The following is a 20,478-nucleotide window of genomic DNA, read 5'->3' as shown; positions in this document are numbered from 1 at the left end:
AAACAAGGTAACGTGACACCTTGTGAAGTTCATAATTCAAAATCTGAAGATATTGAAATGGATGCACTACCAGATAAAGAATTCAAAAGAATGATTATAAAAATGATTAATGAAATCCAAGAGCACACAGAAAAACTACTGAATAAATTAAGGAAGTCAGTATAGGATATGAATGAGAAATTCAATAAGAAGATAAGAATTATTGAAAAAGATCTGGACAAAAAGAAAATAAGTAACCATGATCAGAATATGCAAGAACTGTGGGACAATATTAAGAAGCCATTAAGACTATTTGGAGTTGAGAGTTATGAGATGCATGCTAACGGGATATACAACCTCTTTAGGGAAACAATTGGAGAAAATTTTCGAAAGTTTGAGAATGAGATGGACATCCAGATAAGGAGGAATTCAGAAATCCTAATAGCCAAGATGAAAGAAGAACCACTTAAAATGCCTGACATGCAGAAAAAGGACACAGTTTTAAAAGCCTCAAGAGAAAAGGTCACATTGAAAGGCTAGCCAGTCAAAATCACTTCTAATTTCTCAGCCCAAACTCTGAATATCAGGAGGGTTTGGAATGTTGTATTCCAAGTCCTGAAAGAAAATAATTGTCAATCAAGATTGCTGCAAAAGAGCGTACTATAGGGATACTGCCACATCAATGATCATAGCGGCACAATTCACAATAGCTAGACTGTGGAACCAGCCTATATGCCCTTCAATAGATGAATGGATAAGAAAAAGTGGCATCTATACACAATGGAGTACTACGCAGCACTAAAAAATGATAAAATCATAGAATTTGCAGGGAAATGGATGGCATTAGAGCAGATTATGCTAAGCGAAGCTAGCCAATTCTTAAAAAACAAATGCCAAATGTCTTCTTTGATATAAAGAGAGCAACTAAGAACAGAACAGGGAGGAAGAGCATGAGGAAAAGATTAACATTAAACAAAGACGATTCGGGGGAGAGAGAAGGGAAAACATATGGAAATGGTAGGAGACCCTCATGTTACATAAAATACATAGAAGAGGTTGTGAGGGGAAAGTGGGGGAAACAAGGGAGAGAATTGAACAACAGCTCAAGAGGTAGAGAGGGAAGATGGGAGGGGAGGGGAGGGGGGATAGTAGGGGATAGGAAAGGTAGCAGAATACAACAGTCACTAATATGCCATTATGTAAAAAGGTGAGTGTGTAACCGATGTGATTCTGCAATATGTATTTGGGGTAAAAATGGGAGTTCATAACCCAGTTGAGTCAAATGTATGAAAGGTGATATATCATGAGCTTTGTAATGTTTTGAACAACCAATAAAAAAAAAAAAAAGATTGCTGTATCTAGGAAAGCTATATATCAAAATCGGAAATAAAAACCTTCCAAGATAAAGGGTATATACAAAAACCCCAAAGCCACCCTCATAGTAAATGGGGAAAAACTGAAAGCATTTCCTTTAAAATCTGGTAAAAGATAAAGATGTTCACATCTGCTGAGAAAGAAATTGGAAACAAACCCCCTACCCCGCAAAAAACCCTAGAAATAAATCTAACAAGGTGATGAAAGACCTCTACCATGAAAACTATAGAACACTGAAGAAAGAAATGGAAGAAGACCTCAGAAGATGGAAAGACCTCCCATGTTCATAGATAGGCAATATTGTTAAAATGATTATCACCAAAAGCAATATAAAAATTCAATGCAGACCCCATCAGAATACCACTTCACTGAAAAGAGTCCTAAAATTTATTTGAAAGAATAAAAGACCCAGAATAGCCAAAGCAATTCTAAACCAAAAAAGCAGTGCTCAAGGTATCAAAATACCTGATTTCAAATTTTACTACAGACCATAATACAAAAACTGTATGATACTGGTATAAAAACAGACACACAGAACAATGCTACAGCATAGAAAACAGACAAACCTGCACATTTACACTCATCTGCTTCTTGACAGAGGTGCCAAAAACACACATTTAAGAAAAGAGACCCTCTTTTAAGAAATGGCGGTGGAAAAACAGGTTATTCTTATGTACAATTATGAAAGTCTGTCCTTATGTCTCACCCTGCACAAAAGTCAGCAAAAAAGTGGATCAAACATAGAAATTAGATCAGAAACTATGCAACTTCTAAAAGAAAATGTAGGATCAATACTTTAGCATATAGGCACAGGCAACAACTTTCTCAGTAGGACCCTAAAGCTCAGGAAATAATGCCAAGAATTAATAAATAGGATGCATCAAAAAAAAAAAAAAAAACTTGGACTGGGGTTGTGGCTCAGTGGTAGAGTGTTTGTGTGAGACACTGAGTTTGAACCTCAGCACCCCATATAAATAAATGAATAAAATAAAAGTTCATCAACAACTAAAAAAAAAAAAAAACCTGTTCATCAAAGAATTCAGTTAAGAATCTCAAGAGAGATCATTCAGAACGGGAGAAAAATATTTGCTAGCTATTCCGACAGAGGATTAATATCTAGAATAGATAAAGAACTCAAAAAATATCAAAAAATCCAGGTAACCCAAATAATAAATGGACAAGTGAATCAAACACATTGTTCTCAAAACAATAAATACAAGTAGCCAACAAATACATGAAAAAATGGTCAATACTGTTAGCAATTAGAGAAATGCAAATCAAAACTATACTGCGAATTCACCTCGCACCAGTCAGAATGGCAGTCATCAAGAATACAAATAATAATAAATGTTGGAGAGGATGTGGAAAAAAAGTTGTAATTATGTAATTGTAAATTTGTACAACCACTATGGAAACCAGGTTCCTCAAAAGACTAGGTGTGAATCCACCACATGACCCAGCTATACCACTCCTCGGTATTTAGCCTGAAGAATTAAAGTCAGCATACTAGAGTAGTACAGGCATACCCAGATAAACCAGAGTAACCAAATTATAGAACCAGACTAGGTGCCTGTCAGTGGGTGAATGGGTAAAGAAAATATATATGTACCAAATGGAATTTTATTTAGCAATAATGAAAATTGAGATTATATAATTTGTAGGAAAATGGATGGAACTGGAGACCATTATGTTAAGTGAAAGAAGCTAGGTTCAGAAGGTCAATAGTTTCTCTCATTTGTAAAAGCTAGTGAATGAATAGGAAATGAATATGGGTGACTGCATGAAAAGTAAAGGGAGATCAGTAGACCAAAGGAAGGAGATCCAGCCAGGGGTTGGGAAGAGGGGAGGAAGGTGGGAAGTGCTAGGAAGGGTTATTGGCCAAATTTTATTCTTATTTTGTGTGCATGTACTAATATTTAACAACACATTCTACCATTATGTGTACCCTAATGAACAAATAAAAGAATGTGGGGGAAGAAGGGGTGGATTGAATATCTGTTCCTTTTTTGGTTTTGAAAGACTTAATTTTGGATGTGCATTTCCAAAGTAAGTATTTATTAGATGCCATGAGAGTTCATTTTAGTTAATGCTTTGAACCATTCACAGGATATGAAATTTAACAGATGCTCATATTTGAATATTTTTCGCATCTTCACATGTTATTTAGTAGTGTGTTCATGGAGTTTATGTTAGTTGTGGGTCGAGGTGGTCTGGAAGGTGGGGTCTTGATGGACAAGTGAAGGGCATGTGTTCCAGGCAGCAAAAGGAAGCAAGGGAGAGCACACCATTGTAGAATGCTGTGCTGGTGGGATAGAGCAGGAGCAGCAGGAAGGTTGATAGCAGGTAGAGCCCAGAAGTTAATGTGGGGGACAGTTGTAAAGAACTTCTATGCTATGATACGTATATGAGTTATCTTCTAATAACATCACCTAATAATGGAGGTTTTTGAGGGAGGATACACCTAATCCTGTTTTCTAAATTGCATCATTTGGTATTCAGATTGAATTAGGGAAGTCATAGAAATGGAGACCTTTTAGTGCCATATTCTTAGTATATGGGGCACATCATCGAGCAGCAGCATGCTGGACTGCTGTGTATTGTACTTAGGACTTTCTGTAGAAGAGCCCCTTTAGCTTCGTTCATGGCAAAAGTCACATGGAAGCTTCCCTTCTTGGGGGAGAATCTCAGCTTTTTGGCTTTTGAACCACAGTGTCAGGGAACATTTTTTCTTTTTTTTTTTCTGGAAGGAGGACATAATTGAAATGGTTTGGAGTAGAGAGTATTATTGTTATCACTATTAACTCTTTGTTTTCTGGTAGCGCGGGTGATTGAACCCATGGCCTGAAACATGGTAGGCAGGTGCTCTTACCATTGGGTCACACCTCCAAACCTTACCTGTTTCATTAAAAAGTAAAAGGCCAGTACTGTATGACATTGTGAGCATTACTTGGAATAAATGGAATATGATGTTCAAAGAAAAAAGTGCCATTAGCTTCAGTGGTAGCATTGACAGTTGGAGCTTCCTTCTAAAGTGTGCTCTTAAAATTACCTCTAAGTTCCTAAAGAAACTGTATTGAGCTCTATGGACCAGTTGTGCCTTAAATATGCTCTGAGTTGTAAGTTTGTTTTCACTCTCCTACCTGTAACATTACAAGTGACAAGCTAGCAGCTCAGTTAACCAAGGGTTGACCCGAAATCAAATTCCTAGCAAATTCCTAGCATAAGGCATGGGCTGTTAGAATGAGGCAGAAAAAGGTCAGTGTTGCTGGGCCTTCACCAGCAGGCAGATTGTGGACAGCGGGTGGCTATTCCCCCGTCTCTTCTGTTCAGTGTCCTGAAAGTTCCCTGGCCAAGGATGAGACGTCACTGCGTTCAGGTGGTGGCAGAGGCACTGAAGGAAATGTCTGTAGTCCCTTGAATGTAGGTTGACAGTATTCAAGAAGTTAGTACCTGTTAAAATAGCTTGACTGTCTTCAACATTTAGAAATGTATCCTATAGCTGAGCAGACTTGGAGCAGATGGCCACACTGTTTTGTGAGTGGACCATTATTTAACCTTCTGATACTTTCTTTTTTTTTTTGAGATGGGATCTTGCAGTGTTCCCCAGGCTGGTCTTGAACTCCTGGTCTCAAGGGATCCTCCTGCCTCAGCCACCCAAGTACCTTGGGCTACAGGCACATGGCACTGTGCCTGGCTTAGTATTCTAATATTTTGTTCATAGTGTAATAATATTACCATTTTGAGAACTTTTGATGCTATCATTTGCCCTGAACTTTTTTCCTTAAGCAAAATTACAAGGTTGTTCCATAGAAAAGAGTAGCAGTCACTTATTACATAAGTAATAAAAAATCAAAGGCTATTAAATATATGCTGTGTGTCACCATATAACAGAATAATAAACCTTTCTTGGGAATTTAAAATCTTAATTAAGGAATAAAAAGCGTGTTTTTTTGTTTCAAAGTATTTTAAATGTATTTACTATATTTATTACATCTTATGACTCCTGGTGTTTTTCTCTCATTTTTAAATGTGTCCATTACAAAGAATGTAAATAGTGAGAAGGAAGAATGAATTATATAGTTAGGAAAGAAGATGAAGTTGAAAATGACAGAGTTCTGTGGAGTATACTCAGGGCCTGGGGTCAGCGGGCCTATTCACTGTCAGACACTTGGCTGTAAAACAGTCCTGAGAGCAAGATGAAAGCTTGAAGTAACCATACTCATGATAATTAAATAAGACGTTCTTCTAAGTTCTGTCCTGTGCTGGTAAAGCTACCAGTAGAGGATGATTTTTATATATTATTGCTTTATTTATTTTGCCTGTGAGGTTTGTGCCAGTGTCATGTATGATATTAATTTAAGGACTTTTATATATCCATGTTTTTCAGCTTTAGTTGTCACGTTATTTTATTGAGTAATGTTTTTCATCATTGGAAACTTTAACACTGACAGAGTACAGGAAGACCCTTCCAAATGGTACACCTTTTCCAATGATCACAAGAAAATTCTCACCTTAAAAAAAAAAAAATGTGGGATAGTTAATTATTTGTGTTTACTACAGAAGTTAATTGTGAGTGACAGTGTCTATATGAAATCTACTTTGAAAGTATGAGTTGAACATAGACAAATTCCTGGTGTTTGCATTTATTTCATTGATTTTGCCTTAGAGTTATTTTTAAATGTCTGTCAATTCAATGTTGATCTCTGGTGTGCCATTGTTTCCTTGAGTTGATTGTACTTCTTCTTCTTTTTAAGGTAAAGTGCAAGTTAAGAGTTCAGACATACAAGTTGGAGACCTCATCATAGTGGAAAAGGTTGATGCATTTTAATATATTTTAGATCTATGTATATACCGTCATGAACATTTAGTTTTATTACGAGTAACTTTTGAATTTAAAAAGATGGACATGATATCTTTATTTTTATTTGTTTATTTATTTATTTTTTATGTGATGCTGGGGATCGAACCCACGGCTTCACACGTGTGAGGCAAGTGTTCTACCACCGAGCTACAACCCCAGCCGCAACTTTTGAATCTTAATGAAATTATTTGAGACAGGTGTTTTAAATCCTAATATCTTTATGTAAGATTTGATGTACTTGAACAAAAATCTAGATGTTTGTACATTCTGTTTTACTAGTGTATTTTAATGTATATAGGTATAGTCATATTTTGACTGAAATAAGATGTTTGTTAACTGTTAATGATGCATTTTCAGGATTATTTCATTTGACCTCAAAGTCATATTAGAACATGTTAATAATACTCTATTTCAGTTTTTGGAACTTCTTGTGTAGATAGGTATATTGTCTGTGATTATTGGATATGGTTCTTATGGTTTAAAAACTTTAAAGAGGGAAAGGTAAAGGGAAGTAGAAGAGCACTAGGAAAGAAACAAGTGTAGCTGACTGTAGGAAGTAGTCATGGAAACCCAGCAGAGATCAGGAGTGGAGATTGTCAGAATTGCTGATAATCTGCAGAAGGAAAGCTGGCTCAAGTGCAGCCCTTCCCTTGTCCTGCTACGTTTGTGCATTGGGCATCCCCGCCTCTAGAGTTCATACTTGCTGTGTACTTTCTCCTTTAACATTCCAGGAGACTTTTTTTTTAGGCTCTAGTCCACGTTTTCAATAATTCTCTAGGACACTTTCCCATCAGGCCTTCCACAGAGTAGTCTGAACCTGTAGGGTCAGCTGGTGTCTGGCCACATGGGCAATCCTCTTTGCCTCCTCCAACTGAAAGGCTGTTTTTACATTATTCTATGCACAGGTTGTGGTTGGCTTTGTGATTTGATTTTATATGATGGGATACGCAGACATTGTTTTGCATTCATTTACCTAGTTTTCAGATGTGTGGATGCTATCAGTTACTGGCCTTTTATTCATTCCGTTTTTCGGAAAGCCTCCTTTTTTCTTTTGCTATTATAGAATGTAGTGGAGACCACCCTTATACATTTGTCTTTGTACATTTACATAGGACAGATTCTGACTAGAGAGATTACTCAGCCTGTTAGTCATGTAAATTCTGCTAATTTTCCCTGCTTTTGCCATAGGCTGTATATTTGCTATATTGATGGCCATGTTATTTAAATACCTTTAATTATACTTTACTTTTTGATTCTGGGCCTTGAACTCAGGGCCTTGTACATGCTACACATATGCTATAGCACAGAGTTTTTGGTTATATTTTAAATATGGTGTGATAAATAAAAAAGAGAAGGAGACTATTTCAGATAAGCCTGAAAGGGCTATTGGCATTACAAAATGTGGCTCCTTTAGGGAATTTCAAGCTATTTGATGTTTCAAGAGTAGAGTTGATGTTTTTGCAGGTGGCTTAGAGGAATTGAAGGGTTGCTGGCATTATGGAAGAGCTTCTTGTCCTGAGTTAAACATTTCGAAGTATTTCTCCTTTTCCCAACTTGATAAATTCATGTCAAGATTTAAGTAAGAGAGTGAGTTCTCTTTACAGTTTGTTAGTTCTTGTTACTTAGGATTTTCACTTACTGTTTTCTGTTTTTTTTTAACTGATGGCCTGCTATAGTGCAGGTCCTCTAGGGCTGAAAGGAGGAGTTCTTTCATTAGTCACGGAGCCTACTTCCTTACGTGTATGTCTTAGAACATGTAGCTATTTTCTCTCTGTATTCCATGTTACTCTGACAGTGGTGTTGAGCAACAGAATTGTCCTCAGCTCCAGAACTCGATGTTGAATAAGCTGTTATTATACATGTCTTGGGTGGAAAACCATGAGTTACAGCTTTTCTAACTTAAACCCAATGTTAGGGACTTTACTTGTTAAAAGTACTATTTGCAAGAGTTCATCATTTTTTTCCAAAGAAGCAATTTTTTTTTAAAGTTTCTTAGTTGTAGATGGACAGCATGTCCTTATTTTGTTTATTTTTATGTCGTTTTGAGGATTAATCCCAGTGTCTCACACATGCTAGGCAAACTCTCCACCACTGAGTCACAACCCCAGCCTCCAAAGAAACAATCTTTTGTTTAAAAAAAAAATTATTTAATAACAACCGTATCAACTGATACTTGCAGAATTATAGTGCTCTGGATCATTCTAAACTTTAATATAATATTAAATAAGATAAAAGCTGTCAAAGTATTTGTTTAAATAAAAATCATTCCCATTGAAGGTCATGTTATTTTTATGTGTGCAATATGGGAAAGAAAGAAATGCCGAGTTTGTCTCCTAGCTTACCAGGGTGTATCTAAAACTTGGGGTAAATCTGTTTGCTGAAATGTTGCTGCTCTAGCACGTACCAAGTAAAGACCTTGTGCAGACCAGGGCCCTCTGGGCAAGAGCTGGCAAGTGCAGCCTTCCCACAGTTCCTGCAGCCCAGGGGGTGCTGCCTTCGTGGTTGCAGGGTCAGCATAGACTCAACGGACCCTGTTGAGTGCCTTTCATACCCTGATTAGAACTAGCTTCTGGGGAAGAGGGTGTTGCTCTTCCTGCATCTGGGAATAGCCATTTACTCTTTTGTTGTTTTTTTGCTTTTTTAAAATTTGTTTTAATTAGTTATACATGACAATAGAATGAATTATTTATACCCTACGATATGTCATACATAGATGGGATATAATTTCTTGATTTTCTGAGTATACATATTACAGAATCATATTGGTCATGTAGATATATATATACACACACACACACACATACGTGAATTAATGATGTCTGTTTCATTCTACTATCTTTCCTATCTCCACATCCTCTCCCATCCCCTCCCATCATTTCCTTCTATCTAATCTAAGGTAATGCTATTCTTCTGCGCCCTCTCCCTTACCTTATTGTGAGTTAGCATCCGCATATTAGAGAAAATATTTGGCCTTTGGTTTTGTGGGATTGGCTCTTTTCACTTAGCATGATATCCTCCCAAAACATCCATTTACTGTTGAATACCATAATTCCACTCTTCTTTAAAACCAATTAATATTCCATTGAATACATATACTACATTTTTTTTATTCATTCATCTATTGAGGGACTCCTAGGTTGATTCCATAGTTTAGCTATGGTGAATTGTGGTGCTGTAAACATCGATGTGGCTGCATTTCTGTAGTGTGCTGATTTTAAGTCTTTTGGGTATAAACCGATGAGGGGAATAGCTGGGTCAGATGGTGGTTCCATTCCCAGCTTTCTGGAATCTCCATACTGCTTTCCATAGTGGTTGCACCAATTTTCAGTCCCATCAGGAATGTGTGAGGGTACCTTTTTCCCCACGTCCTCGCCAACATATATTGTTTTCTCTATTCTTGATGATTGCCATTCTGATAGGAGTGATTTGAAATCTTAATATAATTTTGATTTACATTTCTCTAATTGCTAGAGATGTTGAACACTTTTTCATATATTTGTTGATCAGTTGTATTTCTTCTTCTGTGAAGTGTCTGTTCAGTTCCGCTATTATCCTGTTTATTGACTGGGTTATTTGTGTTTCTGGTGTTAAGTTTTTTGAGTTCTTATCCTAGGGATTAATGCTTTATCATAGGTACATGTGTTAAAGATTTTCTCCCAATCTATAGGCTCTCTCCTCACCTTATTGATTGTTCCCTTTTCTGAGAAGAAGCTTTTCAATTTGAATCCATCCCATTTATTGATTCTTGATTTTACTTCTTGCGCTTTAGGAGTCTTGTTAGGGAAGTCAGATCCTAGGCTGATATCATGAAGATTTGTGCCTATTTTTTCTTGTCTCTGTTCTACTGCCTAAGTCTTTGATCCACTTTGAGTTGATTTTTTTGCAGGGTGAAATAGGTTTAATTTCATTTTGCTTTGTATGGATTTCCAGTTTTGCCAGCACCATTTGTTGAGTAGGCTGCCTTTTCTCCAGTGAATATTTTTAGCAACTTTGTCTAGAATGACATAACCGTATTTATGCAGGTCTGTCTCTGGGTCCTCTATTTTGTACCATTGATCTATAAGTCTATTTTGGTGCCAGTACCATGCCATTTCTGTTACTATAGCTCTGTAGTATAGTTTAAGGTCTCTTTATCTTATTTTTCTGAGTTAATGCGATTTGATAAATAAGTATTACAGTATATATTGTCATGCCCAGAAGAAACATTACAAAAAGTTTGTGAAGAGATGTACTCTGAAGTTCTGTAAATAACCTGAGGTCCTCCAAACAAGGACTCAGGGTATACACAAAAAGGGAGAGATGAAAAATGGAGGAAATTATAGAAGAAAAGTAAAATAATGCATACTTGCATTCTGTTTTATTAATAAATTACCCTAATTGTTAATGTTCTGAACATAGCAATAAAGTGAAATGCAGAGTGGGTAGAAAACATGACCGAGCTCTATGCCATTGACAAGAATATGTCTTCCCGTCCACTCAGAAAGGAAGATACGTCACTTAAAATTGAACAAAACAAAAGAGCCAGTATGGTAGTGGGCAAGAAAATATCCTTTAGAATAATGGGGAAAAGTCAGTAAGAAGTTGCATTAGTATGTAAAAGATCTGAGAAGCAACAGCCAGGTCTAGATAGTTTCATTGGAGAATTCCTTAAAACCTTCAAAGGAGATTTACTATTAGTTTCACACAGTAGCTTCTGGAAAATAGTTGGTGGAAATTTACTCAGCTCATTTTATGAGGTTGGGGTTATCTTTATACGAACACCAGAAAAAAACCTCCCAGACAGAATTACAGACTGATAGATATCCCCTAATGAAAATAGTCAGAAAATTTTTAAGAAAATATTTACCAATTGCCATCAGTAATAAAGAGAGTTCCTCAACATGAACACGTAGAGGTGCCTCCTGGAATGTAAGTCTAGTCCCGCATTCTGGAGTCAGCCAAAGTGACCCACTCTATCAGAGACCAAGGAAAAATCTCATGTATCAACAATTGATTATGGGAAAATATTTGATTAAGTTTAGTACCCATTGACACAAAAGCATTCTGCAGGTAGGATTGGAGGACAGTAGCCTCATCCAGTTAGAAAGCATCTACAAACCCTGCAGCACGTCTTGTGGAGTGGTAAAGACTGGAGCCTACTCTACTTGGACACAGGGATGTTTGCTCTACTAATCTTAGCTGGCCACTCTCATCTCTGAGCAAGGCAAAAAAGGAAATTAAGGACACAGAGCCTGGGAAGGAGAAATAAAAATATCCCTGTTTGCAGGTGACATGATGGTGTGTTGAACCTCACAAGAGATATATGAATATCCTCTGGGAAATAAAGTTCAACAAGGTGGCAGGTTATAAGATAAATATGCAAAAATGCATGTGAAAATGAAAAATATAACACTGTTACAGTCACTCTTGTGAAAGTGAAATCTCAAGCATGCTGGAAATTATAGGATGTTGATTAAAGCAATGGAAAAAGACCTAAGTGAATGGACATATGAAGTTCTTGGGTTGCAACATGACACAGTTTTCCAAGCATTGATCTGTAGGCGTGGTGTGATTTCTATCAGAGTTGCAGGAAGTTTTATTGTTTGTTTTTAATAGGTAACTTATTTCTAAGCAGCTGAAGCAGGCGCCACAAGGACACCAGCTGGGAGGCCCCTCTCTCTGATCTCAATGCCTGCTCCATAGCCATATTGATCGGCACAGCATGCACAGACGAGGGATGGAAACCAACCTTAACAACCTACACAGAGCTCAGAAGCAGACCGTGCTTCTAACCAAAGTGCCAGTGCAGTAAATGGAGAGGAGGCACCTTTTTGACAGATGTGACCAGAGCATACATAGGTTAAAAACCATCACTGATTTTGTACAAAATGTCAAGCTGTAAAACTTGGGAAAAACGTAGGAGAACATACTAAGAATTAAGTTATAGAAAAATACTTCTTTGACTATACATGAAAATAAATGCATAAAAGAAAAAATTGATGAATTATATCTCATTAAAATTAAAAATGTGCTGTTTGAAAAACCATGTGAATACAATGGGGAAAAACAACAACAACCCCTAAAAAAGCAACCAAAAAAACCCCCAAACAAGCTATGTACCAGGAGGAAAAACTTGTAAGCCACATATCTGATAAAGATTTGTATCTGGAATATATGAAAACTCTCAAAACTCAACAGTAAAAAAATTCAAGTTAGAAAATTTAAAGAGACATTTTGTCAAATAGTTACAGATAGAAAATAAGCACATGAAATTCAACATGAGTAGCCATCAGGAAGTAAAAATTAAACCAGTAAAGCATCAATACACATATATGAGAATGACTAAAATTAACAGGTGGTGACACTGCCAAATGCTGGCAACAGTGAGAAGAAAGTGGGTCACATGCATTTTTTTGTGGGAATGCCAAATCGTACAATAACTCTGAAAAGTTGTTGACTATTTTATTCTTTTTTTAAAAAAATTTTTATTAGTTGCTCAGAACATTACAATGATCTTGACTTATCATACATTTGATTCAAATGGGGTACGTAACCTTAATCTTATTTTTCCACGTGTACAGAATGCAGGATCACATTGTTATACAGCCACGTTTATACATAGGGCCATACTAGTGTCTATTATATTGTGCTGCCCTTCCTATCCCCCCCTCCCCTCCCCTCTTTCTACCCAATCTTCTGTGACACGCTTCTCTCTCTCTTTTCTTCCCCTTCACACCATCTTATATGTAATTTTGCATAACAATGAGGGTCTCCTACCATCTTCCCTGCAATTCCCCTTCTCTCTCCCATTCCCACGCACCTCTCGTCCCTATTTAATGGTAATCTTCTTCTCATGCTCTTCCTCCCTGCTCTGTTTTGAGTCGCCCCCTTATATCAAAGAAGACATTCTGCATTTGCTTTTCAGGGATTGGCTAGCTTCATTTAGCATAATCTGCTCTAATGCCATCCATTTCTCTGCAAATGCCATGATTTTGTTGTTTTTTAGTGCCGAGTAATATTCCATTGTGTTTAAATGCCACATTTTTTTTTAATCCATTCATCTCTTGAAGGGCATTTGGGTTGGTTCCACAGTTTAGCTATTGTGAATTGTGCTGATATGAACTTTGATGTAGCTGTGTCCCTGTTGTATGCTCTTTTTAGATCTTTTGGGTATAGTTCAAGAAGGGGAATAGCTGGGTCAAATGGTGGTTCCATTCCCAGCTTTCCAAGGAATCTCCATACTGCTTTCCAAATTGGCTGAACTAATTTGCAGTCCCACCAGCAATGTACAAGTGTATCTTTTCCCCCACATCCTCGCCAGCACTTGTTATTGTTGGACTTCATAATGGCTGCCATTCTTACTGGAGTGAGATGGTATCTTAGAGTGGTTTTAATTTGCATTTCTCTGATTGCTAGAGATGGTGAGCATATTTTCGTGTATTTGTTGATTGATTGTATGTCCTCCTCTGAGAAGTGTCTGTTCAGATCCTTGGCCCATTTGTTGATTGGGTTATTTGTTTAATTTTTTGAGTTCTTTGTATACTCTGGAGATTAGAGCTCTATCTGAAGTGTGAGGGGTAAATATTTGTTCCCAGGATGTAGGCTCCCTGTTTACCTCTCTTATTGTTTCTCTTGCTGAGAAAAAAACTTTTTAGTTTGAGTATGTCCCATTTCTTGATTCTTGATTTTAACTCTTGTGCTATAGGTGTCCTATTAAGGAATTTGGAGCCCGACCCCATGAGATGGATATTAGGGCTAACTTTTTCTTCTATTAGACACAAAGTTTCTGGTTTGATTCCTAGCTCCTTGATCCATTTTGAGTTAACTTTTGTGCAAGGTGAGAGAAAGGGATTCAATTTCATTTTGTTGCATATGGATTTCCAGTTCTCCCAGCATCATTTGTTGAAGATGCTATCCTTCTCCATTGCATGCTTTTGGCACCTTTGTCTAATATAAGGCAGTTCTAATTTTGTGGATTGGTCTCTGTGTCTTCTATTCTGTACCATTGGTCTACCTGCCTGTTTTGGTACCAGTACCATGCTGCTTTTGTTACTATGGCTCTGTAGTATAGTTTAAAATCTGTTATCGCTATACAGTCAGTTTCACTCTTCCTGTTTAGAATTGCTTTTGCTATTCTGGGTCTTTTATTTTTCCAGATGAATTTCATGATTGGTTTTTCTATTTCTGCGAGGAATGCTGTTGGGATTTTGATTGGCATTGCATTAAACCTATAGAGTATTTTTGGTAATATGGCCATTTTAATGATGTTAGTTCTGCCTATCCATGAACAAGGTATATCTTTCCACCTTCTAAGGTCTTCTTCTATTTCTCTCTTTAGGGTTCTGTAGTTTTCGTTGTATAGTTCTTTCACCTCTTTTGTTAGGTTGATTCCCAAGTATTTTATTTTTTTTGAGGATATTGTGAATGGGGTGGTTGTTCTCATTACCATTTCCGAGGATTTGTCACTGATATACAGGAATGCCTTTGATTTATGCATGTTGATTTTATATCATGCCACTTTGCTGAATTCATTTACTAGCTCTAGAAGTTTCTTGGTAGAACCTTTTGGGTCTACTAGGTATAGGATCATGTCATCCGCAAGTAGCGATAATTTAAGTACTTCTTTTCCTATCTTTATGCCTTTAATTTCTTCGTCTGTCTAATTGCTCTGGCCAGTGTTTTGAGAACTATGTTGAACAGAAATGGTGAGAGAGGGCATCCCTGTCTTGTTCCAGATTTTAGAGGGAATGCCTTCAATTTTTCTCCATTCAGAATGATGCTAGCCTAAGGCTTAGCATAGATAGCTTTTACAATGTTGAGGTATGTTCCTGTTATCCCTAGTTTTTCTAGTATTTTGAACATAAAAGGATGCTGTACTTTGTCGAATGCTTTTTCTGCATCTATTGAGATGATCATATGGTTCTTATCTTTAAGTCTATTGATGTGGTGAATAACATTTATTGATTTTCGTATATTCAACCAGCCTTGCATCCCAGGGATGAATCCTACTTGATCATGATGCCTGATCTTTTTGATATGTTTCTGTATCCAATTTGCCAGAATTTTATTGAGGATTTTTGCGTCTATGTTCATTAGAGATATTGGTCTGTAGTTTTCTTTCTTTGAAGGGTCTTTGTCTGGTTTAGGAATCAGGGTGATGTTGGCCTCGTAGAAGGAATTTGGAAGTTCTCCCTCTTTTTCTATTTCCTGAAATAGCTTGAAAAATATTGGTATTAGTTCTTCTTTAAAGGTTTTGTAAAGCTCTGCTGTATACCCATCCGGTCCTGGGCTTTTCTTAGTTGGTAGTCTTTTGATGCCTTTTTCTATTTCCTCAATTGATATTGATCTGTTTAGGTTGTGTATATCCTCCTGACTCAATCTGGGCAGATCATATGACTTAAGAAAATATCGATGTCTTCACTATCTTCTATTGTATTGGAGTATAAGGATTCAAAATAATTTCTAATTATCTTCTGTATTTCTGTAGTGTCTGTTGTGATATTGCCTTTTTCATCCCTTATGCTAGTAATTTGAGTTCTCTCTCCTCTTCGTTAGAATGGCCAAGGGTCTGTTGATCTTATTTATTTTTTCAAAGAACCAACTTTTAGTTTTGTCAATTTTTTCAATTGTTTCTTTTGTTTCGATTTCATTGATTTTAGCTCTGATTTTAATTATTTGTTGCTTTCTACTAATTTTGCTGTTGTTTTGCTCTTCTTTTTCTAGGGTTTTGAGATGAAGTGTGAGTTCATTTATTTGTTGGTTTTTTCTTTTTTTAAGGAATGAACTCCAAGCAATGAATTTTCCTCTTAGAACTGCTTTCATTGTGTCCCATAGATTCTGATATGTTGTGTCTGTGTTTTCATTTATCTCTAAGATTTTTAATTTCCTCCTTGATGTCTTCTGTAACCCATTGATCATTCAGTAACATATTGTCCGTTCTCCAAGTGATATAGGACTTTTCCTTCCTTCTTTTATCATTGATTTCCAATTTCATTCCATTATGATCAGATAGGATGCATGGTATTATCTCTACTCCTTTATAATTTCTAAGAATTGCCCTGTGACATAATATATGGTCTATTTTTGAGAAGGATCCATGTGCTGCCGAGAAAAAAGTGTAACCGCTTGATGTTGGGTGGTATATTCTATATATGTCAATTAAGTCTAGGTTATTAATTGTATTATTGAGTTCTATAGTTTCTTTATTCAACTTTTGTTTGGAACATCTGTCCAGTGGTGAAAGAAGTATGTTGAAGTCTCCCATAATTATTGTATGGTGGTCTATTTGACTCTTGAACTTGAGGAGAGTTTGTTTGATGAACATAGCTGCACTATTGTTTGGGGCATATATATTTATGATTGTTATGTCTTGTTGGTGTATGGTTCCCTTGAGCAGTCCTTCTTTATCCCTTTTGATTAACTTTGGCTTGAAGTCTGTTTTATTTGATATGAGTATGGACACTCCTGCTTGCTTCCGAGGTCCATGTGAATGGTATGATTTTTCCTAACCCTTCACCTTCAGTCTATGTATGTCTTTTCCTATCAGATGCGTCTCCTGTAGGCAGCATATTGTTGGATCTTTTTTTTTTTTTGATCCATTCTACTAGCCTGGGTCTCTTGATTGGTGAGTTTAAGCCATTAACATTTAGGGTTACTATTAAGATATGGTTTGTACTTCCAGCCATATTTGTTTATTTATGTTACTTAACATGATTTATTTTTCCTCTTTGATTATTTTTTCCTTTACTGTACTATCTCCCACTGTTGGTTTTCATTGTTATTTTTCATTTCCTCTTCCTGTAATGTTTTGCCAAGGATGTTTTGAAGAGCTGGTTTTCTAGCTGCAAATTCTTTTAAATTTTGTTTATCGTGGAAGGTTCTAATTTCATCTTCCATCCTGAAGCTTAATTTCGCTGGATACACGATTCTTTTTTGGAACCCATTTTCTTTCAGCGTTTGAAATATGTTTATTTAAAAATAAAACAAATGTGCTACGATCATATGGCCAATAGTCAAACTTCTAAATACCTTTACACAGAGAGAGATTATAATTTATGTCGATACAGCATCCTGTTTTGGAAAGTTTACATCTCCAGTTTCCATAATAGTTCCTAATTGGAAACAGTCCTGAAGTTGTGAACAGATTTGACTGGGCAGACATACTGTTGTGTGTCAACACCATGGGGAAGCATGCTAAGGAAAAACAAGGTGCTCCTTTCAGACTGGTCATGGTTTTAAGGGGAGGAAAATAAACAAATACTATCTAAAAACAACTGGAAATCATCTAGTTCATGTATAACTCCTTGGAAAATAAGACGGGTTTAGAGAATGAAGAGTAATGGCCTGAAGTGAAATTAAGAAAAAATTTCATTTATGGTAGAATTAAAATGAATAGAATGCTTAAGAATAAATTTTTCAAAAGAAATAAAAACCTTGTAGTTTGAAAATTCAAAACATTTTTGAAACACGTTAAAGAAGACCTAAGTAAATGTAGACATCCCATACTGATAGATACAAATGGTAATGTTGTTAAAATGTCAGTACTTTCCAAACTGATCTGTAGATCCATACTCTCCAAGCTGATCTCTAGAATTCCGTGGAAAACAATTTTGAGAAAAGTTGAACAAGTTTTTCATATTCATTTCAAAGTTCCAGTAATTTATACAGCATATACTAGTCTGTTTTTGAAGTTGAGAATCTAGGAGTAAAGCTTGAAATTTATGGTTAATTTGTTGATTCTTGATAAGGATGCTTCAAAAATTCAATGAGGCCAGATATGGTACATGCCTGTAATCCCGCTGAGGCAGGAGGATCACAAGTTCAAAGCCAGCCTCAACTGTCTGGTGTTTTTGAGACCCTGTCTCAAAAACATGGTGGGGAGCAGGCAGGATGTGTGTGGTTCAATGGTTAAGCACCCCTTGATTCAATCCCAGTACTTAAAAAAAAAAAAAAAAAAAAAAAAATGAGGTCATGTGCTTGAACCGGTGCCCATTATTCATTCCACAATTAATGGGTATTTGGTTTGCTTGTGAGGTTTGCCCTCAGGAGTGGTAGATATATCTGTGTTGTTGAAACTGTCTTATGACATGTTTATGCACACATGGATGTTGCACATGTACCCAGGAGTGCAGTGGGTGTTGGGTATGAGTGTGTGCTGTGCAGACTTATGCTCTCATCAGCAGTGACTTCACGCTTGCCAGCACTTGCATTGCCAGCTGTTTTAATTTACATTTCTGATGTGAATGTTGTAGTTGTGATCCTAGTGTACATTTCTCTGAAGTCTAGTCAGTTGGGTATCTTTTCATATGGTTCTGCAGGTTTGGTATTAGTAAATAGACCTTGAAGATATCTTGCAGTTTTGTTTTCCCTTAATTAGCCCTTCTTTCTGGTCAGTGTGTAGGCCTTTATGTATTGTGAATCAGTGTTGTTATATGTGGTGTACATATCTTCTTTCTTCCTTCCTGGTGGGCAGAAGTTCTTAATTTTAATGAATTATACTTTATTAATCTTCTCATTTATGCTTAGTTCTTTTTTCTTTTTAAAAATTTTCTGGTGGTGATGAGCACATACTGTAATCCTAATGCTTGGGGAGGCTAAGGCAGGAGAATCACTAGTTCAGGGGCAGCCTGGGCAACTTACGAAGATCCTCAGCCGCTTAACGAGACCCTGTTTTAACATAAAAAATAAAGAAGGGGCTGAGGATGTAGCTCAATGGAAAAGTGCCTCTGGGTTTATTTCCCAGTACCAAAAAATAAAATAAAATAAAATAAAAAATTCCTACAAAAAAGTCATAAAACACTATTATAATATTTAATGAGTGACAAGACAATTAAGCAGAGAAAGAAAATAAATTCTGGATTATCGTTTAGAGATTTTGCTGATTTTACTTTTACATTTAAAACTATAGTGTGGCATAGAGGTCAGATATCATTCCTGCACCTTCCCTTTGGGCATCCAGTTTTCTCAGTACTTTTTATTGGAAAGACCATTGTTTTTTTGTTGGTCTGTATTGCCACCGTATAAATCTATGTGTGCTCATCTCTGGATTTCCCAGTTTTGCATGGGCATAATTACCTTGGTGTAATGCTATCTTGTATTAATTGGTCCAGTTTTATTTCTAGTGTCATTAAGTTGTAGAGTCAGTCCTCACTCTCTTCTTGGTTATTCTTGGCCTTACCAGCTCCCTGTATAGCTGAGAGAAACCCTTATCAGTTCCCACCAAAATAGAGGGGGGTAAAAATCAACTAAGATTTTGTTTGTATGTAGGTTGATTGTATGTTTCAATTTATGGGCATTTGACAACTTTGCAATTACATTGTAATTTCTGAGCAGGATACATTTTAAGTTTAATTTCTCTAGTAATGTTTTATATTTTTCATTGGAGGTCTTGAGCATCTTTTATTAGTTTATTCTAATGTTGATTTTTTTTTTTATTACTGAAATGGACCTGTTTAATATTACTTACTTTCTTGCTGTTTGTTACTGGTATATATCCATGTGTCTACTTATTTGTGTGTGTGTGTTAGTAAGCTTTCCATTGCTATGACAGAATACATAAGAAAAACAAAGAAGATTTGTTAGGTCTCACAGTTTTAGAGATTTCAGCCCATAGTTGCTTGGATCCAGGCTTTGGGCTTGAAGTGAAGTGGAACAGCATGGTGGGGAGCTTTTTGGTGGAGCAAAACTGCTAATCTCATCATGCCTTGGAAGCTGAAAGAGAGGGGAAGAGACCACACCTGTATGTAGAGGAAAGGGCTAGGGACAAGATATGGCCTTCAAGGGCATGCCCCCAAGGACGTTCCTCCTGAACTACGCCACACTTCCAAGTGTCCATCACCTCCCAATAGCACCACCCTGCTGAGATCCAAGTCTTTAACACACAAGCTTTAGGGGACATTTATGACCCAAACCATAACAGTACATGTTTTTCTCTGTGTCATTAAGTTTTGCCGTTACATGCATTTACATCCATGTGGTTTCTTTGGAATTTATTGGCTATTTTTTTTTTCCCTGCTTTCAAGCTCCAAAATTGATGACATCAAGCCTCTTTTCTGTTCTTTTGTATGCATTGATTTATGTGATTTTCCTCTTGATGTCTTTCTGACTTTGGCTGTTGTACTCACTTTCTTGTCAAATTTTTATTTTCTTTTTGGTTTAAAATATTTTCTAATTTCTACTGTGATTCCTTCTTTGACCTTTAGAGATCTTTGTCCTTTTAGGGATCTACTGGTCATGCTTCTTTGTAGTGTTAGAAAGAATAGCAGTATCCAGCATAATGTTTCAGC

General features: G+C 36.6%; 1 protein-coding gene across 5 annotated transcripts in view; it reads left to right on the top strand.

Annotated features, from left to right (window-relative positions):
• The window catches only part of Atp9b (ATPase phospholipid transporting 9B (putative)), a 258,118-nt gene that overhangs the window by 63,207 nt on the left and 174,433 nt on the right, over window positions 1-20,478 (top strand). For all 5 annotated transcript variants that reach the window (XM_076837216.1, XM_076837215.1, XM_076837218.1 and 2 more), the window contains exon 6: window positions 6,108-6,166. In XM_076837216.1, coding sequence (XP_076693331.1) covers window positions 6,108-6,166 — 59 coding nt within the window. The remainder of the gene's footprint in view (window positions 1-6,107; window positions 6,167-20,478) is intronic.

Source organism: Callospermophilus lateralis, chromosome 17 (assembly GCF_048772815.1).
Source record: "Callospermophilus lateralis isolate mCalLat2 chromosome 17, mCalLat2.hap1, whole genome shotgun sequence".
NCBI lineage: Eukaryota > Metazoa > Chordata > Mammalia > Rodentia > Sciuridae > Callospermophilus > Callospermophilus lateralis.
Note: the sequence above shows the minus strand (reverse complement) of the source record. Positions and strands in the feature narration are given on the sequence as shown.